We start from the raw sequence: 26,336 nt of genomic DNA on the forward strand, positions 1-26,336 counted from the left end.
TGTGGGCAGAGACAACTCTTTCTCGCTTTCCGTTTTCTCCCCTCTGTCTCATATTTTATTTCTTTTTCTTATGCAACACTGGAAAACACAGGGTAGCAAAGTTCTATGCAAAGACGAACTTGCTCCAAACTTTAAACATTACAACAATGCCGCCTACGATTATGTTAGCCCATCCCTCATTCTTCTAGAACGAAAGGCTGTTATTTATTGCCTACTTGAAGGTCCCATAAGAGACTTCAAGCACTTATAAAGGGAAATCTCAAGTGCAACTCCAAATATCTAGCTCACCTCATCTGAACTGCTGCAGACCATTAAAAAAAATATATTTCGAAGGAAAACAGGGTGATGGATTAATCCCTAGAATGTTGATCTTTCCCAATTTATTGTGGCCCTTAGGGGATTTATTTCCAGCTCCAAATAGTATGAGTATTGTGTGTTGTGCAGATGTCTCTTCATGACACTTGGCACACTCCCTGGAAAGATGTGGAAGTGTATAAGCCTTGCTTATGTGTTACAGGGCTGGCCCTACTCCAAATGGCACCCAGGGCGAGGAATATTTCAGTTCCCACCCATTTGCTGGGTTTTTGAAACCCTTTTTGTGCATTGTGTTTGCAGCCCTTTTCATGGTTTTGATGCACAAGTTGCATACTGTGTATGATTTGTTCTTGTTAGACAAGATGGTGCATTTGTGCATATGGATCCTATCGCAGTCATGCCCACACTGTTCACTGAATGAGACTGTTGAAAGGCTTCCCACAAATAAAAAGCATCTGTTAGTACAGCCCTGGCCATGCAGCTCAATGTCCCCAGCTTTGCAAGTGAATATGTAGTTTTCAGCTGTTGAGAGGATCATTCAGTGAATAGCCTGGAGCCCAGGTGATTGCTCTGGCTGGCAGCAGCTCGCCAGTTTTTCAAATTAATGTGTTTTCTAATCCTGCTACTTGAGATCTTTTAACTGGGTCTTTTAAAAGACCTGCTGCCAAGAGCATACTCACAATCGTTACATCCAAATTCATGAGATCCAGAATGTTGCTGTTCCTGCCTCCTTCAGTCCAGATGGCGATAAGATAAAGTGCAGAATGCAAATTATAATGTAAGGCAGTGGAATTTGCTCCAGTTTGTTACTATTTGACATAGAAATTTGCACCAAGATTTTGTAACTCTTCCAGGGTACATGGTAATTCTTAATTAAATCTTGTTCTGAATTTTATTATATATACAGTATATCCCCCCCCCCCCCCGTTTTTGACCAAAGTGTGCACTACAAACAGGAAAAACATACTTTTTCTGTGGACCCAAGCATATGACCATGTGGGAAAATAAGTGATATTTGGGGATCTAAAGCGCCACTTTTTTCAGCACCAAATTAATCAATTAATAGGTTTATGTCGATAATTGAAACAACTTGGTGATAGATCAAGGCCCTCTGTTTAAAGTTGGCAAAAAATATTCAATTGCAGGGTAGTATTCCTCTCCTCACAGAAGGCCCTTCGCTCCAGAGGAGGCTTCCATTAACACCAGACAGAGGGGAAGATGTACTTTCCCCCTTTCTCTCTGCGATGACTTCACTTTCCTTCTACACCCCTCCAAAATATGTTCCAGAGAATTAGGGAACCTCTTTGGAACAGCCATAGGAGGTGGTACTGGGAGCTGTCATTTGGTACAACCCATATTTTATGTGCACCAGTACCAATTGGTACTGGTGGTTCAGGTTACTTCAGCATAAACAATAATACTTTTAGCTGCCCTTAAAGACACAATGTTAAATAGAAAACTATAATTTTAAGGGTTAATTCACTTTAAATGACTCTGTAATGACTATGAGCAGTCTTTCAGTCATGGAAGTTTATTTGGGTGGAGGACAATATTAAATTGCACATTGCCTCCCCAGTTTCAGCCTCATGTTCAAAGCTGTAGCTTCTTTAACTTCTCATACTAAGTTTCATCAGTATTGCACATATATTTCTAGTTCGCTGCTGTAGATATGAAACATGTGAAGTACCATATACAGAAATAAAGGGCTTCAAATAAATCAGACTTGGCCTGTATGATGGGCACAATCCTGCCATTCTGCTCATACAGCTGTTCTTACAATATATTAGGGACAGAAAGAGGGATATGGAGGGTGGCAACATGGAAACGGGCCTTTTCTGAGGTGGCACCTCATTTGTGGAATGGTCTCCTCAATGATGCTTGCCTGGTACTTTCATTACATATATTAGGCGCCAGATGAAAGCCTTTCTCTTTAACCAGGCGTTTTGTGTTAACATTCTGTGACCTTTTAAATGTGCCTGTGGAAGAGGGTGTTATTGGTTTATTTTGCTTCGGTTTTACTATGTATTTTGTGTTTTCATTTTGTATTTTTATGTTGTGAACTGTCCTGTGATCTTCAGATGAAGGGTTGTATACACATTTAATGAAAGAATGAATGAATGTACCGTCAATTTTCCTTTAATTCCACAATAGACTTCATACGGTGAGCCTGTCTTGTAGAACACTCAAGGAAAACACTGCTGCAAAGAATGGCCTGATTTATGAACATTCTATTTTATAAATATTTATTGAGATTTTTTGAGTACAATGCATAAATAATAAAAAACATTACTTATAACATGATCTAGTTTCATCACTTCTTTGGACTCCCTCACGTCTCCCGCTCCCACTTACATCGTTGTAAAATTTTTCCAAGCAAATTATCATCTTGTTTACAACCTTATATCCGCTCATTTAAATAGAATCTAGCAGTTCTCCAGAAAATTCATATTTTCCTTAGTCTCGCTTATCGTCAAGTTCAAATCTAATTCAGTGGTAGGCAGTTATTTATGATCTAGCATCCTTCTTAACATTCAACCAAGTTACAATGTTTTTGTAAATAAATCTTAAAATTCTTCCAGTCTTCTTCAACCCTCTCTTCTCCCAGGTCTCGGATTCTGCCAGTCATCTTGGCCAGTTCCATGTAGTCCATCAGCTGCATCTGCCACTCTTCCAGTGTGGGTAGATCTTGAGTTTTCCAATTCTTAGCAATGAGTATCCTTGCTGCCGTTGTTGCATACATAAAAAATGTTTGGTCCTTCTTTAGCACCTTCTGGCCGACAATACCCAGAAGGAAGGCCTCTGGTTTCTTAGTGAAGGTATACTTAAATACCTTTTTCAACTCATTATATATAATTTCCCAGAAGGCCTTCACTCTAGGGCAAGTCCACCAGAGGTGAAAGAATGTTCCTTCATTTTCTTTACATTTCCAACATTTATTATCAGACGAATGGTATATTTTGGCAAGTTTAACTGGGGTCATGTACCATCTATATATCATTTTCATTACATTTTCCTTCAGAGCATTACATGCAGTGAAGTTCAGCCCAGTGGTCCACAACCTTTCCCAGTCCTCAAACATAATGTTATGCCCAATGTCCTGTGCCCACTTTATCATAGCCGATTTAACCATTTCGTCTTTTGTGTTCCATTTCAACAGCAAGTTATACATTCTTGAAAGTACCTTAGTCTTAGGTTCTAACAGTTCTGTTTCCAACTTCGATTTCTCCACCTGGAACCCTAACTTTTTGTCGTTTTTAAAGACTTCTTTAATCTGAGCATAATGTAACCAGTCTCGCACTTTATCCTTCATTTTCTCCAAACTCTGCAATTTCCAATTGTCACCATCTTTTTCTAATATTTCCCAATATTTTGGCCATTTGGCCTCCATATTGGGTCTTTTTCGGGCCTTAGCTTCCAGAGGTGAAAGCCACCTCGGAGTTTTGTTTTCCAATAAGTCTTTGTATTTTGTCCAGACATTAAATACTGCTTTCCTGACAATATGGTTCTTAAAGGCCTTATTGATCTTAACCTTGTCATACCATAAGTATGCATGCCAACCAAAAGCATTGTTAAAGCCTTCCAGGTCCAGTACGTCAGTGTCTTCCAGAAGTAGCCAGTCTTTTAGCCAGCAGAAAGCTGCGGCTTCATAGTACAGCTTTAAGTCTGGCAGGGCAAAGCCCCCTCTTTCTTTCGCATCAGTTAATATCTTAAACTTAATTCTGGGCTTTTTGCCCTGCCAGACAAATTTAGAGATATCTCTCTGCCACTTCCGGAAGCACTCCGTCTTGTCCACAATCTGTAGTGTTTGAAACAAAAACAACATCTTTGGCAATACATTCATCTTAATAGCAGCAATTCGGCCTAACAAAGAAAGCTTCAGTTTTGTCCAACTGTCCAAGTCTCTCTTAATTTCAGACCAACATTTTTCATAGTTATCCTTAAATAGACTCAGATTTTTTGCTGTTATATTTACCCCTAGGTACTTTACTTTTTTAACCACAGTTAGTTCTGTTTCTCTCTGAAACCGTTCTGACTCTGTATCTGTCAAGTTTTTTCCCAACACCTTAGTTTTCTGTTTGTTTAGTTTAAATCCCGCCACCTGACCAAAGTTTTGTATCAGTTGCAAAACTCTTTTTGTACTAGATTCTGGCTCCTGCAATGTCAAAACTAGGTCATCTGCAAAGGCTTTAAGTTTGTATTGTTTCGCTCCGACCTGGATTTATGAACATTCTAATTTGAATCTGCAGGGCCTTCTCTGTAGTGGCACTCTGTTTATGGAACTCCCTCCCTCCTCTTGGAGGTGCATAGAGTGCCTTTGTTAGTGGAGTTTCACTGTTGTCTTTAACACCCATCTTTTCACCTAGGCCTTGGAGTAAATTAGGTTGGTGGGTGACACCAGCTATCGTTGACATACTGTGCTGCTGCAGAAAAACAGTGCTTTTATGGTAATTGGTTTTGTCACTGTTGTAAAATTTATTTTTGTTTAATGTGAATAATGCAAACCTCCCTGGAATCCTGATGAAAGGCAGTGTAGAAATATAGCATTGTAAATAAATCATTGTAAAGGAATTTGAAACAGAGCCACCACTATAGACCACAATGTATTAGAAGACTGATAATGCCAGAAGGCTTTCTGAGGGATCCTAGCCCAATTATTTTTGGGTTTAAAAGTCAACTGTACCAATATGTTAAATAAAACTGGGAAACAAACTTCCTGTCAGTGGAGCTCAGTAATAATGACATAATATACTTAGAGTTGCCAATAGCTAATTCAGGACTAACTGAACTTCATAGAATCATAGACTTAGAAGAGCCTGTTGTGTTACCCCCAAGCTGATACTAGCAGTTCCATGAATTATACAAAAGTTGCATTAACTGATTAGTAGGAAACTTGCTTTGTCTTTCATAGCGCCTTCAGTTTTAGTTGCCAATTTTGCTTAGACAATTTTTTTTTTACAGATAGGTAGCCGTGTTGGTCTGCCATAGTGTGTATCTGAAGAAGTGTGCATGCACACGAAAGCTCATTCCAAGAACTAACTTAGTTGGTCTTTAAGGTGCTACTGGAAGGAATTTTTTTTGTAAGCTTTCCTATTCTGTGACACATTAAAATGGTGAGACAAAACTTCATGGCGAGTGCAGAAGTTCCCTGGTCATCTTAATCCACTTCTCTGAGCTTGTTGACATGGTTTAGTTAGCAAACTGGAGCCTATTCTTGAAATAGCCTTGAGTTTCACGTTCTTGGGAGAGATGAGATTTTATTCATACATGTTTCTACTTATAGGTGAGGAATCTGAAACTGGAGCATGAGCAAGAGAAAAACAAGATCTTATCTGAAGCTCTAGAAACACTAGCTACTGAACACCATGAATTAGAGCAGTCATTGGTCAAAGGGTCACCACCTCTGAGCATCTTTAGTGAGGAACAGTTCTATGATGCCGTTTCAGGTAAGTGTGTGACATAGAAAACTAAAATGTTAGGTTTTTTGTTTTTTTTAAAAAGACCAGGGTCAAGGCTGTGTGTGTATTTGTGTGTTTATGTATAAACATATGCATATATACACTACTTGACTTCTCAGAGTAATGAACAGAAGAAAAGGACTATCCTGTCACAAGTAGTTTGCAGTATAAATTTTGACTGGCTAGGAAGAATATGTTGAAAGGGGCAAAAGTAGCAAGATTTGGGTGCGAACAGCTGTAACTGGATTTGGAGTAATGAATTGTTTACTCTATAAGTAGTAGGTATGTAAATCTTGGTTTATATACAATAGAGCTCAATTTTTATAAGAGCCACGGTCACTCCTAGCTTGGCTGCTTTTTGCCATCTGTCTCTTGCCTTTCCATCTACAGACAAGGACAAGCTAATGAAAAACGAATTTAGATCATGATTCAAAAACAAAAATGTGGTTGGTGCAGGCTCAGGAGAAGTAACACTTTAAAAACCCATGTTCAGTGTCTAAAAACAGATTAAAACATGATACACACAATTTCTAGCTTGCCTGACCAAAATGCATTAGATTAAATTGAATTGCACTGTTGTGAGGAGAAATGCGCTGTAATAAACTAGGTGTTCAAATAGGTTACTGCTACTGAAACCATTCAGCTGGCTAGGATTTCAGGGTCATCTTAGAATGGACAAGTAGTTGTCTTGGCCATGTATAATGTGTCCTCTGCAGAAAATAAGAACCAGACCTCTTTGTTTGATTCCTATTTTTGGATAATGACTGAAGGAAAAAGCCTGTTCTCTGAGAATGAGGGGTGCAATGTGGGTTGGAATCTGCAATTGAGTGGAATGCATAAATGAAACTGAACGCAGTTTCCCTTTTGTAAACTTTATTAAGCTACCAAAGGATTTGAGAGGTTTTGCCACCAGCAAAACCCCTCACCAAGGTCAAGAAATGCTGGAGAGAATGCGTGGTTTGGCTAGCTTGCTTAAGAACCTTCTGTGTTTTACTTCTCTACAAGCAGTGAGAAAATGTCGTTAAGCAGGAGGCTATGGTCTGCCTAGTAGCGATTTCTCTTGTTGATGATTGTTTCACAGCATTAAATTGTCTTGTGAAAATTATTTATCAAAGGCCTTTCACGGAACCTGAAAGACAACACAGCTGCTCCTAATGTGTGCATGCATACCATAAGTGTCTTCTGATATGTCGAAATATAACACAGACAAATTTAGTGACTGTGCCAGAAGGTAAAATCTACTAGAACTTAAGGAAACCATTCTGGTGGAAGAACAGGGTTGTCTGGGATATAGGTTATTATTGTTATTTACACCCTGACCATCTGGCTGGGTTGTTAGGATACATACAGATGTTAATATAAAAGTCTAAGCCAGAATTTGTGCACTTGTATCCTAACAGAACATCTAAAGCTCCTCTGGTAAAACTACATAGTCTGATATGATTTGTGCCTCTCTTGCGGGGGGGGGGGGAGTGGGGGGTTGGACTCCATCTGAGTGCTGCTGTTTCAAGGGAATGTAATTTCTCATTTGTTTGTGAAGTTGGATAACATGATCAAATTTGAATACTGCACCAAGTCGTTGGTTACTGAAATGCAATTATTCAGGAATATTACAGTTGCTTGAACCAAAGAAAATAACTGGGTGGGAATAAGGACAGTTCCCTTGTATGAAAGGGATTGAAAATTCACAAGAAAACAATCATCTTGGGCAGATAAAGCAAAAATAAAAAATAACCTTGGCTTTAAGAGAGAGGAGAAATGTAGGCTATTTGTTTTCACTTGAAACTGTGTATTATGGGCCTTGTAAGCTGCAGTTTTAATTAATTGCTGTAAGACTTTACAATTGGCAGGTCACCTGGAACCATACAAATCCCTTGTTTTACGGACTTAACTAAATTAATACGTTTGCCTTGTTATGCTGTCCTTCTGTAAGTGGATAGGAAGAGTCTGTTTACAATCTTATATCCACGATAGCAAACTCTTTTGAAAAGTAAAGCTCCCTGTCAACTTGGGATGTCAGTGAGGAGATCAGGAATTATGCAACCCTAAGGTCTCTTGTATTACCTGAATGGTTTCCTGTGCACCATAATTAACCTGTAAAGCTTCACTTGTGCCTTACAGAACAGCTTGCTCAGCAGCTAGGTGCCTTTAAAAAAAAGTCTGCATGTTTGGTATAATAGGACTTACCTAGTAAACACCTAGCTAGCCGATATCTGCACCACATAAGTATTAAAATGTAGTAAGAGAACTCTCCTGTACATTTTGGTATCTAACAATAGGAATAACTGACTGTAAAGGGAAGGTTATGAGCCAGTTTCATGATCTGAAGAATCTGCTTCCATCCTGACTTCCATGTCTTCAAGTATCTTGGACTGTTAATATCCATACATAAAAAACAGCCAATATATTCCAGCTCTTGAAATTTTGCATTGCCATCTATGCAAACATAGTGTTTGCTTTGATCAGATTTGTTTATAGCACAAACTGTAAACATTTATGCAAAAGGTCTGTGTGCTGTCCTCAGTTCCTTTTCTGGGATAGAAAGTAAGTGACTAAACTGGATTTTGCCAGACACTGGAAGAAAAAACACGCCCTCAGTCTCTGGGGAAAATATGTTCTATGAAGCCTAGGATTGTTGGTGGTGGGTTCTAAGTTCTTTAGATAGCACCTCCTTCTCCCTATAGCTGGTAAAAGTACAAATAATGTCTTTAAAATAGCAAATGCAAATCTGAATGTACACACACACACACACACACACATATATATATATACACACAGTTGGTGAGATTTTGTACTCCACATTTAAAAATAGAATTCACTGGCCCTGAATAGCATTGCCTAGTTGGCTTTGCTACCCATTTGGGTGAATGGAGGTCATGGAACTTGAAGTAATGTGTAGATGCAGCTGATAACGGAAATCCTGGGCATCTGCCAGATGGTTATGATTCAGAGAAATGTCGGTCCTTGTTGAGTGTATTTCAAAGGATTGTTATGTGTATAACCAATACGAATGCACATTGTGCTCATTTACCATGTTTACCATAGTTGGTAAGAAAAAAATGTTTTCCTTTCCTCATTGGGTTGGACTTGCTGGTGAGTATATTTGCTTTTATGTGTCCAGCTGTGTTTCACTATGTTTTTATCCTTTATTGTTGGGGCATATTAGTTTGAAAAATCTTGATGTACACTAAAAAACAAAACAAAACTCAGGAGAATACCTGGTGTTAAATTTAACTAGTAGTGCAGGAATTAAACGACACACCTAGAGGAAAAGGCTGGATTCTCATATTAAAACTATGAAACAAAGAATTGTGTAGGAACTCGTATCTTAACCCTGATTCCAATAAGTATGGTTAAAGGATAGGCTAATATCGCACCTGTAACGGGCCTAAGTTTAGGAGTTGGTAAGATGTTTTGCTGGTACCCTGTACTTGTCTGTCCCTGCTCACATTCCCATCTTTGTATAATCCTTGGCGCTGAACAATTTGCTCACCCATGTTCTTTCAGAGACTCAGTCTCTCCTTGTACTAAGTTTTCACTGGACAAATGCTGTCATCAGTACACCATAGGCTACTTAAGTTTCATTACGCTGTGCAAAGGAGGTGTCCATTAGCCTGCGAAAGGCTAGCCTGAAGTGTGTCTCATTTGGCGTTCATCTGTCTTACAGATTCAGAATCTGAAAAATCATTGAGTGGATTTGAAACTGTGACAACTTACTCATTAGAAGACAGTGTGGATTCTAGTGACACTATAACGCCTGACATGTCTGGAGAAAAGACCTGTAAAACTGGAGAGACTCTGTCAAATGGCATCAAAAAACACAGGTAGGATTTTTGTCTAGAGAGGCTGCAACCTTTACTGCTGTGCTAGGAAAAAAACACCCCAAATGTGGTATCTATAAAAGATACTTGGGGATACTTCTGCCTTTCCCCTTGAACAGTGGTGGAACAGAAGTTCATTAATATGAGATCATCTTTTTTGTTGTTAACGTTTTTTTAAAAAGTGAGGTACATTGATGTGACTACACCATGTTGCAAATGAAATACATGAATTCTTAACAATGCATGTTTCTGGCTCATTTAAATTTGTCTCACTGACATCAATACTGGTCTCTTGTTTCTTCATGTTTTTTTAATGTGGGTCTCTTACTGCTTTTAAAAAAAAGTTTCCAGTTACTTGATCGCCTTTGCATTATCATTCATTCAGTGCTAGTATTGGCCAGATATTTCAATATGTTTTTGCAAACAAAAAACATCAAAAGCAAGAGGTCATATTGAAGACAAATGTCACACATCTTCTGCTTCATCTGTTCTTAACTTTTTTACATGTAAAAGGAGGACAATAGATCCCCTGTGACATGTAACAAATACTGCACCTTATTTCTCAGGTTTCAATGCAGAGAGAATTTAATATGTGCACATTTATTTTTTACTCCCACTGTTTCACTATCACTAGTTGCTTGGCATAAAGATGGTGACCTTATTTTATTTGCTGAAGACAAATTCAAGAGAGAGAGTTTGGTTTAAATACGTTTCACTCTCATATGTATCAACATTTCCATGCTTGCCTCTTGGCTCAATTTAATGCATTCTGATCACCACAAAATGGCACCATGGCTTGTGTGCAGAATGAAACATGTCATGTCTTCACCCACAATCATTGTAGGACTGTAGAAATATTTCAGAATTTCTAGGCACAATGAAATTTAAACGAATAAGCAGTCAAAATTCCACACACAACCCAGATTGACTCTGTTTAATAAATGATAACCAGCACTCCCCACTTCACCTCCCATGCCCCTTCTCACGTTAGATAAGATAGTCCTGTTAATGCAGTTTGCACAGTCTTCATTCCGTGGAGAAAGGAAGGATTAGGGTCCTTTATCAAATGATTTTTTGCTAGGCAGCAAAGATAAGCTCAAAGCAGCTCTAACTATAGGAAACAATCTGCAATTTGGCAGCTTTCCACAATGCTTGTTGTAAAACTCTATTGCCAAAATGGTAAACAAGAGGTGACAAGAGCCGCCAAGCTCTTATTTGTTCCCCAGTCCCCTGGCATTTCTCTTCTTTCCACTACAGATGTCTCTCATTAGGCTTTTTGGTCACTATTTTTTTTTTTTTACGTCTCTATAATTTTGCCCCCATACCCTTATTCAGCAATAATTATGTCTCTTGCTGTTTTTTTAATGGACTTTTTGGTAGTGTTTTAAAAATGCAGCTAGGGTGTATTCTTTTTTAACTTTCCAGCTCACATCTCTTTGTGAACTATATTGCAATATCTGACCTGTCATCTGGCACTATTTAGGGAATTGGTGTCTGCAAATACTGTATATTGATGCAGATTCTCAGAGCTCTGTGGGAAAACCAATCTAAATTTTGCCTTGGAGCAAACTTCCTCGGGGGATGAAGCTGTTCAGTTGTCTTGGGATTCTTGTACTGTTTTCTTCTCTTGTCATACCGTGACTACTGTTGTAACATACATTTATGTGGGCAATGTTTTACAATGGTTTGTCTGAGTGTTTTATGTTTGCATTTATAACTAAATATATATATATATAGGGGAGGAAATGCATGTGTAATTTTAAATGTAGCTTTGATACAACACTAAGGTGAACATACTTTTATGGTAAAAATTGTAAATAAATATCTGTCATGATTCTAGAACCACAGTGATGTTTGTATTACATACAGAAAAGACATTCTGCCAAAGTTTGGAATTGGACATGTTTTGCATGCGGCATGTGACTTTTCTGCTAAGAACGTAGCAAACCAGTTAGTCTTGGGAACGAGTTGTCATTTCATCTGACATGTTCACTTTTGGGTTCTCATGCTTAGGCTTACATTATGCGCAGTTCTGAAACAGAACTAGTAGTGTATTTTTGTCTGTGTGTTTGTCACTTGTTACTGTGCCATTTCATTTTTAAAACGGAACAAGAAACTGGCTGCTCAGTTTTCCTCAGTGGAAGTTCATAACACTTTTTGAAGTGTAATAGATCAAAGGGGCAATTCTGACCGTGTTACTCTGTCATAATCACATTGACACTGGCATAATCCCGGTTCAGCATTGGTGTCAGCAGTGAGAAGGGGTAAGAAAAGTTGCTAATGACTCTAGGGTACTGATTTCAAATAGCAAAAATATTTAAACTTCCATAAAAAGCCCCAAATATACAAAGGCTAACTGGGGGCTTATCAGTGAGCCAGACATGTAAATGATGTTCATTTGCCCAAGTACAGGCAGTGACCATTTTATGTGCATCGGATTGACATGTGATCACGCACACGCACACTGGGAAGTGGTCCCAAAGTGGGGTGGAATGGGGGCAGGATGGGCTTATGCAAACTCCACTTGCACACAGAAGTCAGGAATGGAACCACCTGTATGTAAACGTAGAAACAACTCCTGTTCTAAAAAACAACAACATGTTAACTGATTTCCTCAGCTGTTTGTGTCTATGTGCAATAAGTGGCATGCTGAAGGAAGTGCTACTAATTGGCTGCAGCTCTTACTCCCAATGAAATCTTGTACTGTACTTGGTTTTTTGTGATTGCAATAGGAAGGAGGGCCCCTTCTGTTTAAAGATTCTATGCTTTGCTGGCACTACAAGGAGGTGACATGTTGGCCTCTGCCAAAATAAAGGCCATATACCGCTCTCTTTCCCATCTGCCTTAATTTCTGTGCTTTTAGGGCTATGTCCGGTGACACAAACTATACAGTCAAGTAACTTCAGAGTTTCAGAATTGAGATGCTACTTGCCCCTCGTCTTGGGACTTAAATGGATGCTGAAGTTCAGTCCATTTGTAGCACTTCAAATGCTGTTAGTTTCTTGAATGACACAAAGCTGGTTTATTGACTCTTGGTTGGATGGGGGGTAAGGGATTGTGAAGTGGGGAGAACAGGAAGGAAGATGGTAAGGAACTATACATGGTTGGTCTTCATACAGTGCTCCAAACATGGCTGAAGATAAAATAGTTGTTGTACCACGCCTTCCACCTACTCCAAAATATTATCTTGGGTGGTCTGGGGTGCGAGGGGAAGAGATACAATAGTCCAAACAGTTTGAGGGAAGTCTGGCCACAAGTTCAGTCTATGAAGATGTGTTTGGGGACCTCCATGATATGTAATGGGGTGTACCTTGTAGATGCTTAACTAGCTCCATATAGCCGCACCACAGAATCATTCAAATTTAAACATTAAAGAATACTGTCCTGTAAAATTTAGCCTTGAATAAGAGAAGTAACTAGAATAGGTGAAAGGACAGCTAAAGCCAGCTTCATGTGCAAAGAATGTGTCTTGTTGCTAGTTTTTCTGTGTCCCTGGTACTAAACTTAGGCATTTGCTATCGGTTGCTTGAGATAATTGGCATGCTCAAACTTGTGGAATTTTTCATTGTTGACAATACATAACTAATGTTGAAAGAGTACATGATCTGAAGCAGAAAAGAATATTTGCCATTTTATACAAACCACATGCAGCTTGTACTAAGCATGTTATTTAAGGCATGCAAGCCTTACATACAGCATAGTGAAACTGGATGTAAATTGTAAATATGGCTTTTATGAGACTAGTAGATCGGTCTGGAATTTTCATTCAAAGTTCCTGACTCTTGGGCATGTTCTCTTCTGTACATTCTGTACATTAATAGTGAACTCAATTCTCGGAGTACTGATCCTTATCTAGCCAAAATAGCACCATCAACGTGCAAGAGGGAAGTTTCAGCATGCCTGGGAGCAGATGGGAGGCAGGGAAAAGAAACCCCAAGGTTTGCAGAATGGTTTGGGGGGGGGGAGCCCTAAGAGTGGCGAATGCCAAGAACTGCCCAGTGAAAACTGGGAATATCAGTGACCACAGAACTCTGGCTGACAGTTGAAGGAAGGGAAATGGAAAACCAGGATGGTGGTGAAATTGGCATATCCTGGGAAATCCTGGGCATGTCTGGCTGGAACCCTGAACAGGAGCATTCCACACAACAACACTTTGTTGTAGGTCCTACATGAGTTCCGTAATAATGAGATGATGATGCTAGCGAAAAGTGCTTTCACATAGCATACCCTGCTGTCATCACTAAAACAATACTGTAAGGTAGGTAACTATTGTACCCATATGGCAAGTGTGGCTGAGAGTGTGGCTTGGCTAAAGCCATCTCTTGGGTTCCTGACTGAGGCAATCCCATTACCTGGGGACTCGTAGATCAGTCTGTTTTAGGTCACTATGCCAGGATGTGCTCCAGATCCATTTTGGTCAAGTTCCATGGGCTTTGTCAACTTATCTACTGTTGTTTTGTTTGTGTTTTTTTGGACTTACTGGAACATTCACCTGGCCAGTTTTTGAAGGTTATGCCTTTATTTTTATTGCCATGAAAATGCAGGTCTTTTCCTGTTGTAAAATAAACCAAGCATTTGCTACAAAATTCAGTTAAACAACTGCTAGAAGACATACACATGTACCCCTTCAGAATTGCAGCAGTAAAAGTGGTACAATGTTTTTTAAAATAAAAAAACAAAAAAGCATTGCTCAAGTTAAACACTAGTGTCAGCTTGTCTTCTGCAAATAACCTGTGCAAGGAATGTTTATTGAGACGGAATACACACTTCCTTAGTATAATGCTTCCCTCTTTATTCACTGAAACTCTATTGAAATTGGGAGGCCCATAGTTAGCTGCTTTGGTGAGTTAACAAATACCATCCCGTTTAGGGCATATAGCCTAAGGAATGCAAAATGTAATACAGTGAAATAAAGCAAAATATTTCATAGAATTAAAAATCTATTAGGCCGAGAAATCATGTTCCTCTTTCTCACCAATGCAACCTGGTGGCAGCCATTACATCCAGCCGTAGCAGGGAAGGGCCTCTCGCTTCATCACTGCAACTGAGAGGCCAGTGATTGCCTCTTTGGATTTTTCTACCCCAGCTGTTTGTTAAGAGAACTTGACACTAAGAACTTGAACCAAATCGTCTTACTTCATTCCTCCTTAAGCATTTCTCCATTGTGTTGTCTTTTTAAATTATAACCCTGAGGGCGGTGACTCTATTGTTTTGTACTGCTCTGTATACTGGTTGGGGCATTTTTTTGGCTGAAGGGATAAAGATTACTGTAAAATAAATATTATATACCTTGCCCTCTATCCTGATGAGTAACTGAAGAAAGCAGTTCTAAACTAGAAAACATTTTCCTGCCCTTTTGCACTAATTTGGATGAAATCAATTCTGACAATCTTTTTTTTAAAAGTGATCTTTTTCACTGGAGTAAGTAAGAAATGCTGGTTGCTGATGATAGTTGAAAAGAAGTATAGGGAGGCATATTGTTAAGGAGCCTTAGAGTCATGCAAGTGTTTTCTTTTCTGAAATTGAAGACTTCTGTCTCACTTGTGAATTCTTTTTCAGATATCCTGGACTGGGCACTTGCCTTAATAACGGGGCCTTCCTGTCTCCCACCAAGTGGAGTCAAAATGTTATCTGGATGCAGGCCTGTCCTGTGAAGGGACCACTACTTCCTTCCCAGATATAGTACTCTTAGCTTAGCTGGAGTGGGGGTGGGGGTGTAAAAATTATTAATGAGGGTGGGGTGGGCAGATAGAGAAGTCCCCTAAATATAACTTAAGCACATTACTGTTTCACAAGTGATATTTATGTCTATACTTTAAATGTCAACTTGTTTTAACCTTCATGGCTTCCACCCAGTGAGCCCTGAACTATTGCTGTATAAAGGGACATGGACTGCTTTGGGTATCTTCACAGAGTTCTTTGGGGGAAAGCCCTGATGGGTAAACTGGTTTTAGAAATACGTAGTGTAGATGTGGCTAATGCAGCATGTAACATGGGAAGCACTGAATGGTATTCCCAAATAATGTTACTATTAAATTTTGAATGGTGGCTAAGAGCATTTTATTCTATTTCTATGCAGTTGTGTCCTGTCCCCTCCCCCCCGCACAAAGTTTTGCTTAATAGCCACCTTCACTATTGGGGTGCAGTTGTTTCCTTTCCCCTTCAATTTTGTGCAATCTAGCATTAATCTTAATGGAAAGTTACAGAAAACCAACTTCTCTGATAACTTTCCACTGCGTTTGCTTTCTCTTTCTGTGGGCTTGCCTTCTCTTGTGCTACAAAATAATGAAACACTAATATTTGAACATGCATATCCTTAGTGGTGTACACAGGCAAGAACTGGGCTGTGTAGTTTGAGAACATAGAGACAGGGACAGGCTGTTCCTCATTCATGATACAGGAGAAAACTGTCAGTGTAAGACACTGCTGACCTCTTTCTTGACTTGGCAGAATTCTCAGCCATAGGGCTAAGCTCGCAATACCGTAATTAGAGGGGAGAGGAGGGAAAGAATGCATTGTGAAAGGAAGCTAAAGACATAAACAAAATAAAACCCACTGGATCAGGACACAGATACCCATCTAGTCCAGCATGCTGTTCTCACAGTCTCCAACCAAATGCCTATGGGAAGTCTACAAGCAGGGCCCAAGTCTTGTGGGAGTGAATTCTCACAAGAGTGAATTCTAAGGCCTTGAGCTAAGTGACTGACCTGCTTAGTGGAGATGCCCTTGGAATTCCTAAAGGCTGTGGTACTGGGGAAGCTCACTTGCTGCTGACAAGTGCCATAGGAGTCAGAAAAATATCTGAAGGGGAGGTTCAAAGCAACCTTGCGGATTTCCCAGTTTTTGGCTTCTCCCTACCATGTGTGGCCCAGGATGCCACAAAAACATGTCTCCTCTAAGGAGGGAAAATAAAAGAGGGAAGACTCTGGGGGTCCAGTACACCAGGCTGGATCTGTTTAGTGGATCCTTGGAAACAGTTTGTTGAGTAGAGAAGTACATTCAAAATGGGTAGTAAATCCAAGAAAACAACTTTACAATGACAGGAGTCTGCTATCTGACTTCCTGTTGGGCTCAGTGAGGTTGAAGCAACACTGTGAAATTGGGACTATTTTCAGAGACTTGGACAGGATTTTGTTTGTGGCAGGCAGAGATTTAGTTTGAACAGTCTCCATATAGCATGAGGACTGAACACAGTACTCCCAGGATGACTGTTCTCAGGAAAGTGAAAAACAATTTTCCCAATTGTGTATCTTACTATGAGGGTAAAACACCCGGTTACAAAATGTCAAGTGTTTTTAGTGATATACAGATTATTCATTTTGGTGTTCTTTTGAGGAAAATTATAACATGAAGCAAGTGCACATGTAGGGTTGTGTTTTGTGTTACTTTAAAAAACAAAGAGCACACATTTAATACTGGAAGAAGGAATGTATTTAGACTGGGATTCCCCAGATCTGGTGACTAAAAAAAAGAGCAAATTATCCTTGGAAAGACAGCATGTCTTTGGTGCACAAGTATATTAAAGGCCACCTAGCTTAAAATTGTTCCCTTAAAAAAAATTCAATTTTTCATGCTGACTTGTATGCTAACGGTGCTTTATTTTTTTGGGGGGAGGGGGTTGGGGGAATTCACTGACTTTATGTTGGCCTGATGTAGAAATTAATAATGTATTTTGCACCATTAGAACTGGATAAATACAAGTTAGGTTTTCCTGCCATAAGAGCTTTTGGCAGGTTACCAGGTATTTTTGCTTACTTTAATCTCACAACCCTGTGAGGTAGGTTAATAGCCCTTCTAGTGAGTTTGATTAAGATGTAAGATTAAAAGCTAACCACTTGCAATTAAGCTGGTGGTTGTGGTGGGTGGTGGGATTTAAAAATAAAATAAAAAATACAAGTGTAAAACATTTGTATTTTCTGTTGTTGGCAAAATTAAGAAGCATCTGGTGCCAAAAGGTGCTGTAGTACAGGCTTTGTACAAGGATAATCTTTCAGGGAGTTGGACAGTGGCATTGTAGAACAGTTACTTCCAGTGATAATGCATGTTCATTTTTCCTGTTCCATTATGGGCTCTTGTCAAACTGGTTTTGTAGGCTTTTTTGCTTCAAGCAATCATTCTCATGGTATTCTTACAGAGGCATGACTAGCACCTGCTGCAATACCCATCTACAATCTAGCGAGACTGTTGCGGGAACACGTTGAATGACAACCATGAAAAGTCATTCTCTCTTGGCATTGTTAGAACTGGTTTTTGAGCTTAAAAAAAAAAGGCAATATATATTTGGGGCAGGGACAGAGTAAGAGAGAGCCATCCAGATAATATCCCACCATTCAGAACAGTTTTCCTTAGGTGTGAATTTGTCTGGATCACAAACAACTTCTAGTCTAATCTAGTCAACTTCATCACTCAACTGAATTGTATGAGACTAGGGGAAGCAGTTGCATAGTAAAGAAATGGAACAGGCTTCCCCCACCCAAAGGTAGGCTCCTTAACATACTTAATGCCTTTACCAAGTGTCCAGAATTAAGTGGGACGTCACCTACACACCTCTCGTGCTTCAGAAATACGTTTACACAGCTGCACATCTTTTCTTAAAGTCCTGTTTTTTTAAAATTGCTTTTACAAATTGAGCTGTGGTTACTCATACAGATACTGGGCTGTTTAACCTTAAGTACTGTAGTTCTTAATTAAATGTATGACAATGCCTTACATAGACCCAAATTTAATATACCGTATTTTTCGCCCTATAGGACGCACTTTTTCCCCTCCAAAAATGAAGGGGAAATGTGTGTGCGTCCTATGGGGCGAATGCAGGCTTTCGCTGAAGCCTGGAGAGCGAGATGGGTCAGTGCGCACCGACCCCTCTCGCTCTCCAGGCTTCGCGGACCTCTCTGCAAGCAGCGGGAACACTCCCGCTGCTTGCGGAGAGTTGCCTGCATGCCGAAGCCTGCGCGCGCTGAGCTCAGCATGTCCAGGCTTCGCAGACCTCTCCGCAAGCAGCGGGAGCCAGCGCTGGGCTCCCACGGCTTGCAGAGAGCTGCCTGTTTGGGGGCTGGGGTCGGGGGAAGCTCGGGCCTCCCCAGCCCCGCGCGTCGGGGGGAAAATAATTTTGTTCCCTTTATTCCCCCCCCCCCAAAAAAAACTAGGTGTGCCTTATGGGACGGTGCGTCCTATAGGGTGAAAAATACAATAATTATTCATATTTTTATGTTGAGGACAGATCCTCTCAACTACCTGTGTGACAAAACAGTCTGAATTGGTTACCCAACCAAAGTTGCAGTATATTTATTGCTACTATGCAGCACATTTGGGTGGTTTATATTGAGGTACATATCTGGTTTGTGATCAGCGATGTATCATGAGCCCTATTTGAATAGAAAAATTGAGGGTTGGGAGACCAAATGGCTGTTGTAGTACAGGTTTCTGTTCTGTCAGTATTGCATACACTCTTCATTCTGCAAATACTTAAACTAGAAGTATATTATTCAGGTCTAATGAACTTGGTCTCTTGCCCCCCCCTCCCCACCCCACCTCTCTAGGACAAGCTTGCCTTCTCCAATGTTTTCCAGAAATGATTTCAGTATTTGGAGCATCTTAAGAAAGTGCATTGGAATGGTAGGTGAAACATAGCTTCAAATAAAAAGCTTAATCTTAGTCTTTATAGTAAATGTATAGTAATAGATTATTGATACCTCCCTCCCAAGCCGGCTTTTGAATAAAAGAATTAAGGACTGACTGATGTATGCATGCATTTCGGAAGTAAATGGGTGTGTGTCTTATATAAAATCCAATGTCACAAAAGTGTGGCAAGCTTTTATCAGCTGCAGCCAGCATGAGCAATGGTCAGGGATGATGGGAGCTCGTCCAAAACATCTGGAAGAAACTAAGTTGGGAGAATCAATTCTGGTTTGTAGCCTGCAGGTAAAGCTTGTTAGGTTTTTTTTATTTCTTATACAGTGCCTGTTAGGTTCTGCATAAATGAATGCTGCAATTAATAATTAAAATTGTAATTAATAATTAACAATAAAATAATTACAGCTTAATTAATACTGCCCCTTTTGCATTAATGCCTTCTAAGTGTTATTTCAGCTCACTGTAAAATAATCAGCCTTCTTGCAACTCTTTTCATGATTTGTGTTTTAGTAATATTCTCAAGCTTAGGGTGGTCCTTTTCCTTGCCCATTTTATCATCACAACCACCCTGTGATGTAGATTAGAGTGAGTGAGCGACTAGGAATTATTTCGTGAGTTTCATGGCTTAGTGGAAATTTGAAACCAGGTTTCCCTGATAAAACTTCAGTATTCTACCCGTTGCATGCTGTACGGGCTCTTGTTTAAAAGGGATGCAGGGTTCCTGCCCCCCCCCCCCCACATTCCTTTCATATCACCCTCTACCTTCCCCAATATGTACCAGCTGTATTTTATGATAAGACATATACCAGCCATAATGTTGTCAATGTAGTAGTATATGTAAACATTTTTAATAAATGCTTTTAACACTGCTAGGAGCTGTCGAAGATCACTATGCCAGTAATTTTTAACGAGCCACTGAGTTTCCTGCAGCGACTGACAGAATATATGGAGCATACATACTTAATTCATAAGGCCAGTTCGCTTTTGGACCCGGTTGAAAGAATGCAGGTACTCTACGCAAAATAAATGCATCTTGTGTTCTCTGAATGTAGCATACTCTTTCATGCAGGTAGATAGAGAGAGCTGCGTATTATTACAACATCTGAAACACTGTTGTGCACATTGTTGTGCATGAAAATAAAAGTAATTTTGCTTCCAGCTATTGAATAGCAGAGCTGTTAGGTTGGCATTAAGCAATACTGCTTAACTCTTTGGTTTTTCTATTTTTAAAGTGGTGACTGTAATTGACTTTTTCCTCGTTATGTGTTTTCATGATACTTAACTACATGAATGCTTACCTCTTTCTGAGAGTTAGTGCTTTAAAAACCCCCACACAAAATAATTGGTAAGATTTTCTGCTTTAAACAAACATAAATATAAGTTCAAATTGCTTTTTCAACAGTGTGTAGCTGCCTTTGCTGTCTCAGCTGTTGCCTCTCAGTGGGAACGTACAGGAAAGCCATTCAACCCATTACTTGGAGAGACGTATGAACTGGTCAGGTAACAAACTCACAGTGCAATTTAACTGGCTGGCTCATTGAGAATTGAAAGTTAATGTCAGATATTTAAGATTTTGTTCATTGATTCTTTTTTAATGTACAAAGCTGATGTGGCAATGCCTCATTTTATCCCCTTTTGTAGAGAAACTGCAAATAACTCAACTGTCACTTTCTTTCCATGTTTAGAGAAGACCTTGGATTCAGACTCATTTCGGAGCAAGTTAGTCATCACCCACCAATCAGTGCTTTTTATGCTGAAGGACTGAGCAATGACTTTGTGTTTCATGGTTCTATTTATCCTAAACTAAAGTTCTGGGGAAAGAGTGTTGAAGCAGAACCCAAAGGGATAATAACTTTGAAACTTCTTGAGTAAGTTGATCTATGTGATACCTTTTGGCTGCCTTAAGCAAAAAGCAAGTGACATGTAAACTGTAGGGTTGTATAATGTATACTGGGGGTTCCCAAACTGTGGTCATTCAGGTGGTCTGTGTTGTGTTGGTGAACTTGGGAGACAGCATACCCATCATGTTAAATGCTGATTTTTAACTGTATTTGCATTGCTTTTTAAAATTTCCTGTATATTGTATTTGATTGTATTACAATTTAAATGCTATAGATTACAATCAAATACAATATACAGGAAATTAAAAAACAATGCAAAGACAATTAGAAAATTATACGGCATCTTTACTAAAGCATTACAATTGCTAAGACAGATGGAAAAATCATTAAGTGCTCAGCTAAGACGCTCACCAATTTTCAAGTGGTCTGTGGGGAAAAAAAACATTTGGGGAGCTACTGTTCTATCCTTAAACCTGAACACTCCCTCCCCATTTGTAGACATGAAACCAATCAGGCATGGTATATAAGTAAAAGGAAGGAAGGCAAACTGCACAGGTCTGGCTGTCAGAGCTTTGAGAACCAGAGGATAGGTGTGCCCATCTGATATGGGCAGAGCTCTTTCCTTGTCATAGTTCAGGTGGACTGAGCTACATCTGTAAGTATGGTATTTGACTTAGGCAAGGTCAGCTGCTGAAGTCCCTGTCTTTGAAACCTGTGCAGAAGAGTTGGCTATTCTGGGATTGTCTTAAATGTGTTTGAGAGATTCCGAAGTAAATTTAGGATAGGAGACTTTCATGGTTCATGCCTGAAACCTAGATTCATCTGGCCAGGAGATGGGGAGAGAATTAAGGTAGGACTGACTGGCCAAGATTTGCTAAAGCCTACAAAATTGTGAGAGCGAAAAGTAATCATTAGCTTACGCTTCCTTGCACTGTGAAAGATTTTGACCTAAAGGCATGTTCTGATGACTTTTGTTTTGTGAATCTAAGAGCTTATTCTCTTTGCTCCCTTTCAGACATAATGAAGCATACACATGGACAAATCCTACATGCTGTGTGCATAACATTATTGTGGGCAAGCTTTGGATTGAGCAGTATGGGAATATGGAAATAACCAATCACAAGTAAGCTTGAAGTCTTAACTTGCTACTTAGCTTGAAAGTGTGGCATGCTCATACTGTATCAGATATAAAATGCACTCTTAATTCCAATGCATAAGAAAACATTAAAAGCATAATCAGTATTGTCAGGCAACATGAATAGCACTGCTCTGCATCACGCAGATCCAAAATGTTCCTGGAGAGAGAGTGTGTCAGGGAATATTATGTTACTCTTGCAGTGGTCAGAGATCCAATGTATTTAATTTATATTAGGTCAGGGCTACTTTTTTCCTTTAACGCTTTCAAAATATCTCCTTAGTAGTAAAGCTCATAAACCCAAGGCAGATATAGTACATATATTATGCTGAACGCTACAGGAGCTAGAGCTTGCATGCTTGAAGTACTTTAAATGGCTAAGCCGGTATTTGATGTGAAAGTGTAAATTATGAGAAGGCGTAGAGTTAAACTTAATTTTCTGCCCCCACAGAACTGGTGAAAAATGCATGTTAAACTTCAAGCCCTGTGGCCTTTTTGGGAAGGAGTTGCACAAAGTGGAAGGTTACATTCAGGATAAAAGGTAAGCAAGCCTCTCTGCTTATATTTCTAAAGCAGATAGCAGATCATTCATTTTTATTTTTTACAAAAATGCTGAAATGCTGTTAGCCTCAATTATGTTGCATAACTAGGGTTGAGAAGCCTCAGGCCCCAGGGGGCAGATCTGGCCCTCCAGGCTACCTCTCTTGTCCTAGGTGTTTGTTCAGGTCACCCCCCTCACTGGCCCTGCTCCCATTTCCTTGAGTGCTTTGGGCTGGCTAGAATGTGGTCTTAACTGCGATAAAGCCCCTTGCTGGCTTGCCTGGATGGAGAGAGACTTGTGTATGAACCTCTGGCTTCTGCATGATTAGAACGCAGCCCACTGTACTACAAAGGCAAGAGTCACATTCTTTGTGTTTCCTTCTTTTGTCTCTGTCCCTGCTCACCAGTGGCATGCAATTTTGTGAGAGAAAAATGCTTCCTTTGGGTCTGAAAAATGTCCCCTACACCTGACTTAGATGCTCATTAGCTTCTGTGAGTTGAGCATTTACTGTCTTAACTCCTGTTTAGAGCCGTAGTCTTCATTGAGCCTTTTCAGACCAGGGACCCACCTTTAAAATGAAAACATACACTGAGGACCCATTTCTTAATTTTCTACCTTCTGTTTCTATGGTGGTAGACCTGCTGTTGCAACCCATCTTTGGTCATGCTGTGACCCAGTATTGAGTCCCAAGAAACCAATTGGAAGACCAGTGGTTTAAAGTGTGAACCTGAATATTATAATTAGTCAGTACTTCAGCTGTTCCTTAATTTATTTGTTTTGTGGGGGGGCTCTTTGACAGCAAAAAGAAACTTTGTGCACTCTATGGAAAATGGACTGAGTGTTTGTATAGCGTTGATCTTGCAACATTTGAAGCTTACAAAAAGAATGACAAGAAGAACACAGAAGAGAAGAAAAACAACAAGCAGGTATTGATATTAAAATGTAACTTGGTAACACTGATGTGTGTTTAAAACTAACAGCAGTAAAAATGTCGTCAGCTAAATACCTGATGGTATCGTGCATGATTTTAAAGGATTTATGCAGCCATCCTGTTTTTCTCAGTGTTTTAAAAATCCTGAAATTCTTTTTTCTTCTCCTTTGGACTTTGCATGCCTAGTTCACAATGTGACCCAGTTTGGACAATCTTGCAGAGCCCCATAAGCTGTGGTTTAAAAAATGAGGAAAGCACACTGGGCCCAAAGCACTCATCTCTCACTGCCCTCGCCTCTCACTCATTTACACCAGCTTTGGCACACATTGGCTTGTATTTAAGCTAAGGGTTCCTGTTATGTCAAAGCAGAAGGAACTCTGGCTTACTGGTGATTAACAAGCCAGGAAAATAAGCTAGTTTACCAATATTAAGCTAGAATTCCCTGCTTCATATGCAACAAAGAACTCTGGTTCCCTCACTGCGAGGTGAGGTTACAGGGGAACCAGGCAGAGGGCCTTCTCGGTAGTGGCGCCCATCCTGTGGAACACCCTCCCATCAATGTCAACGACATAAACAACTATCTGACTTTTAGAAGACATCTGAAGGCAGCCCTGTTTAGGGAAGTTTTGAATGTTTGAAGTTTTATTCTGTTTTTAGTCCTCTTTTGGGAGCCGTCCAGAATGGCTGAGTATAAATAAAATAACAATAACAACAACAACAATAAATTATTATAATTATTATAATTATAATTATTATTATTATTATTATTATTATTATTATTATTATTAATTATTATTAACAAGTCAGAATCTTTACAGTAAACTCCTTTAGGGGAGGAGTTTTCAGGTCTGACATATGTTCCTGGCATCATAACCTATGGTGGATTAAACTTTGGTTAATAGTCCAAAGCAAGCCTATTTCTTGTTTTTATGGAGATGGCAGCATCTTGTCCTGTAATTATAGAGGTATATAAAAAATGCTTTCAATAGACAAAAGCTCTTTAAACTTCATCACATTGGTGATGTCGTCTCCTGTCCTTGGATTGATTTTTGGAGACAACATCAAATTGCGGGGGAGGCAGGCTGCCATGAAAAGTTTGTGGGATTCTCTCTCTTTTTGTAAGGGGTGTGTGTGTGGTTTTGTACACACAGTTGCAAATTGTGGCACCTGCTCTTGGGTTGATCAGCCCCATGGAAGGAGCTCATACCTTTTTAAAGACCTTCAAATTATTAAAAGTGAAAATAAACTAATTTTTACTCACCAAAACATAGGGGTTGTTGCAACCAAAGTTGGGAGAGATTTTAGCACCTGTTTAATTTTGGCTGGATCTTTCCCTTAGTGAGAGAGAGACCAATTCTGGTACATTGTTAATGTTTATAATTTCAGAATGCTCCAGTAGTGATTCACATGAATTGCTACCTGTAACGCAGCTTACTTCACTTATTGTCAGGAGTATGGAAAGGCTCTAGAGATCTACTGCAGTCTTTGAGAGGCAGCCCTGTGAAGGGCCCAGGAGGACAGGAAGAGCCAACAAGAAAAACATACCATTCGTATATGAGTCTTGTGTTACTAGCAAACTCTGGTTATGCAGAAGATGGCTGCTGCTGTGGTGCAAAATTCAAAATGCTTAAATATATGGAGCCTTGCTTTGGCTTGTAGATACATGGAGTTTACAAGGAAGATGGAATTGGATAATAGCAGATTTATTAATGGCAAGGATTTGAAGCTGAGATACTTCCAAGTCCCTTCTAGAAAGTTCTAGCTTCACATGCTCAAAAGGAGAATTGAATAGCTTGGGCCACAATCAGTATCTCACACTAAGATCCAATAAAGCTGGCGCAAAAGACATAGAGCAGTAAAGAAGGTTTAAAAAAACCAATTAAGAAACAGGAAAGGGAAGAGACATGCATGGTTGAAGGGGAGAAAAAGAAAACAAAAAAACAGAGCTTTGCCCCTGGCAATTTCTTCCTTTTAACAATCTATGGTTTTGTAAATTTGCATACACTCAAACATAAAAGATGTAGACAGTTATTTTGTTTCCCCCAGGCAGTCTGCACATTTATGTCCCCTGCCACCAATTGCATATGAACTGGAATTTTTTAAAATAAAAAAACACACCAAGGAATTGACTTGATCAGATCAAAGGTTTGTCTCGGGGGGGGGGGTGGGGAGCCTCCATACGTTGTTGGATTCAATTCCCATCAGTCAGAGCCAGAATGACCAGTGGTCCGAGATGATGGAAATTGTAGTCCAGCAACTTCTGGAGGGTCAGAGGTTACCCTCTTATCCAGTTTTCTGTTGCCAACTGTCAGCAAAAAGTTCACAAGCGGGGCAGGTCAAGAGATAATTCAGTCGTATATCCATAGTACCTATACCATTAATATTTGCCCCTGTTATTTACATGATTGGTTGGTTATCACACCACTGGGACTATGGGTGTAGTTGAAAAGCACATGGAGCGTTAACTTATTTAAGCAGGTCTTGTTGATGCCTGGATGGTATGACCACCTGAGGAGCATTTTGGGAAATCATCACTATTTAACAGAGGACTAGGCATCAGTTTTGGGATGAAGGACACATTACCTTGGGGGGTAGTGAGGGGCTGCATAATGGGGCAATGGACTGACCAAAGCAATAAGTGGGTAGGATACATGTTCTCTCTC

General features: G+C 39.7%; 1 protein-coding gene across 9 annotated transcripts in view; it reads left to right on the forward strand.

Moving 5' to 3' along the window:
- OSBPL1A (oxysterol binding protein like 1A) overlaps positions 1–26,336 on the forward strand; it is a 162,891-nt gene that overhangs the window by 124,807 nt on the left and 11,748 nt on the right. For all 9 annotated transcript variants that reach the window (XM_083748239.1, XM_083748236.1, XM_083748232.1 and 6 more), the window contains 9 exons: positions 5,597–5,759; positions 9,439–9,595; positions 19,132–19,207; positions 20,099–20,233; positions 20,628–20,725; positions 20,911–21,093; positions 22,082–22,189; positions 22,653–22,742; positions 23,542–23,668. In XM_083748239.1, coding sequence (XP_083604365.1) covers positions 5,597–5,759; positions 9,439–9,595; positions 19,132–19,207; positions 20,099–20,233; positions 20,628–20,725; positions 20,911–21,093; positions 22,082–22,189; positions 22,653–22,742; positions 23,542–23,668 — 1,137 coding nt within the window. The remainder of the gene's footprint in view (positions 1–5,596; positions 5,760–9,438; positions 9,596–19,131; positions 19,208–20,098; positions 20,234–20,627; positions 20,726–20,910; positions 21,094–22,081; positions 22,190–22,652; positions 22,743–23,541; positions 23,669–26,336) is intronic.

Source organism: Podarcis gaigeae (assembly GCF_964106915.1).
Source record: "Podarcis gaigeae genome assembly, chromosome: 7".
Taxonomy (NCBI): domain Eukaryota; kingdom Metazoa; phylum Chordata; class Lepidosauria; order Squamata; family Lacertidae; genus Podarcis; species Podarcis gaigeae.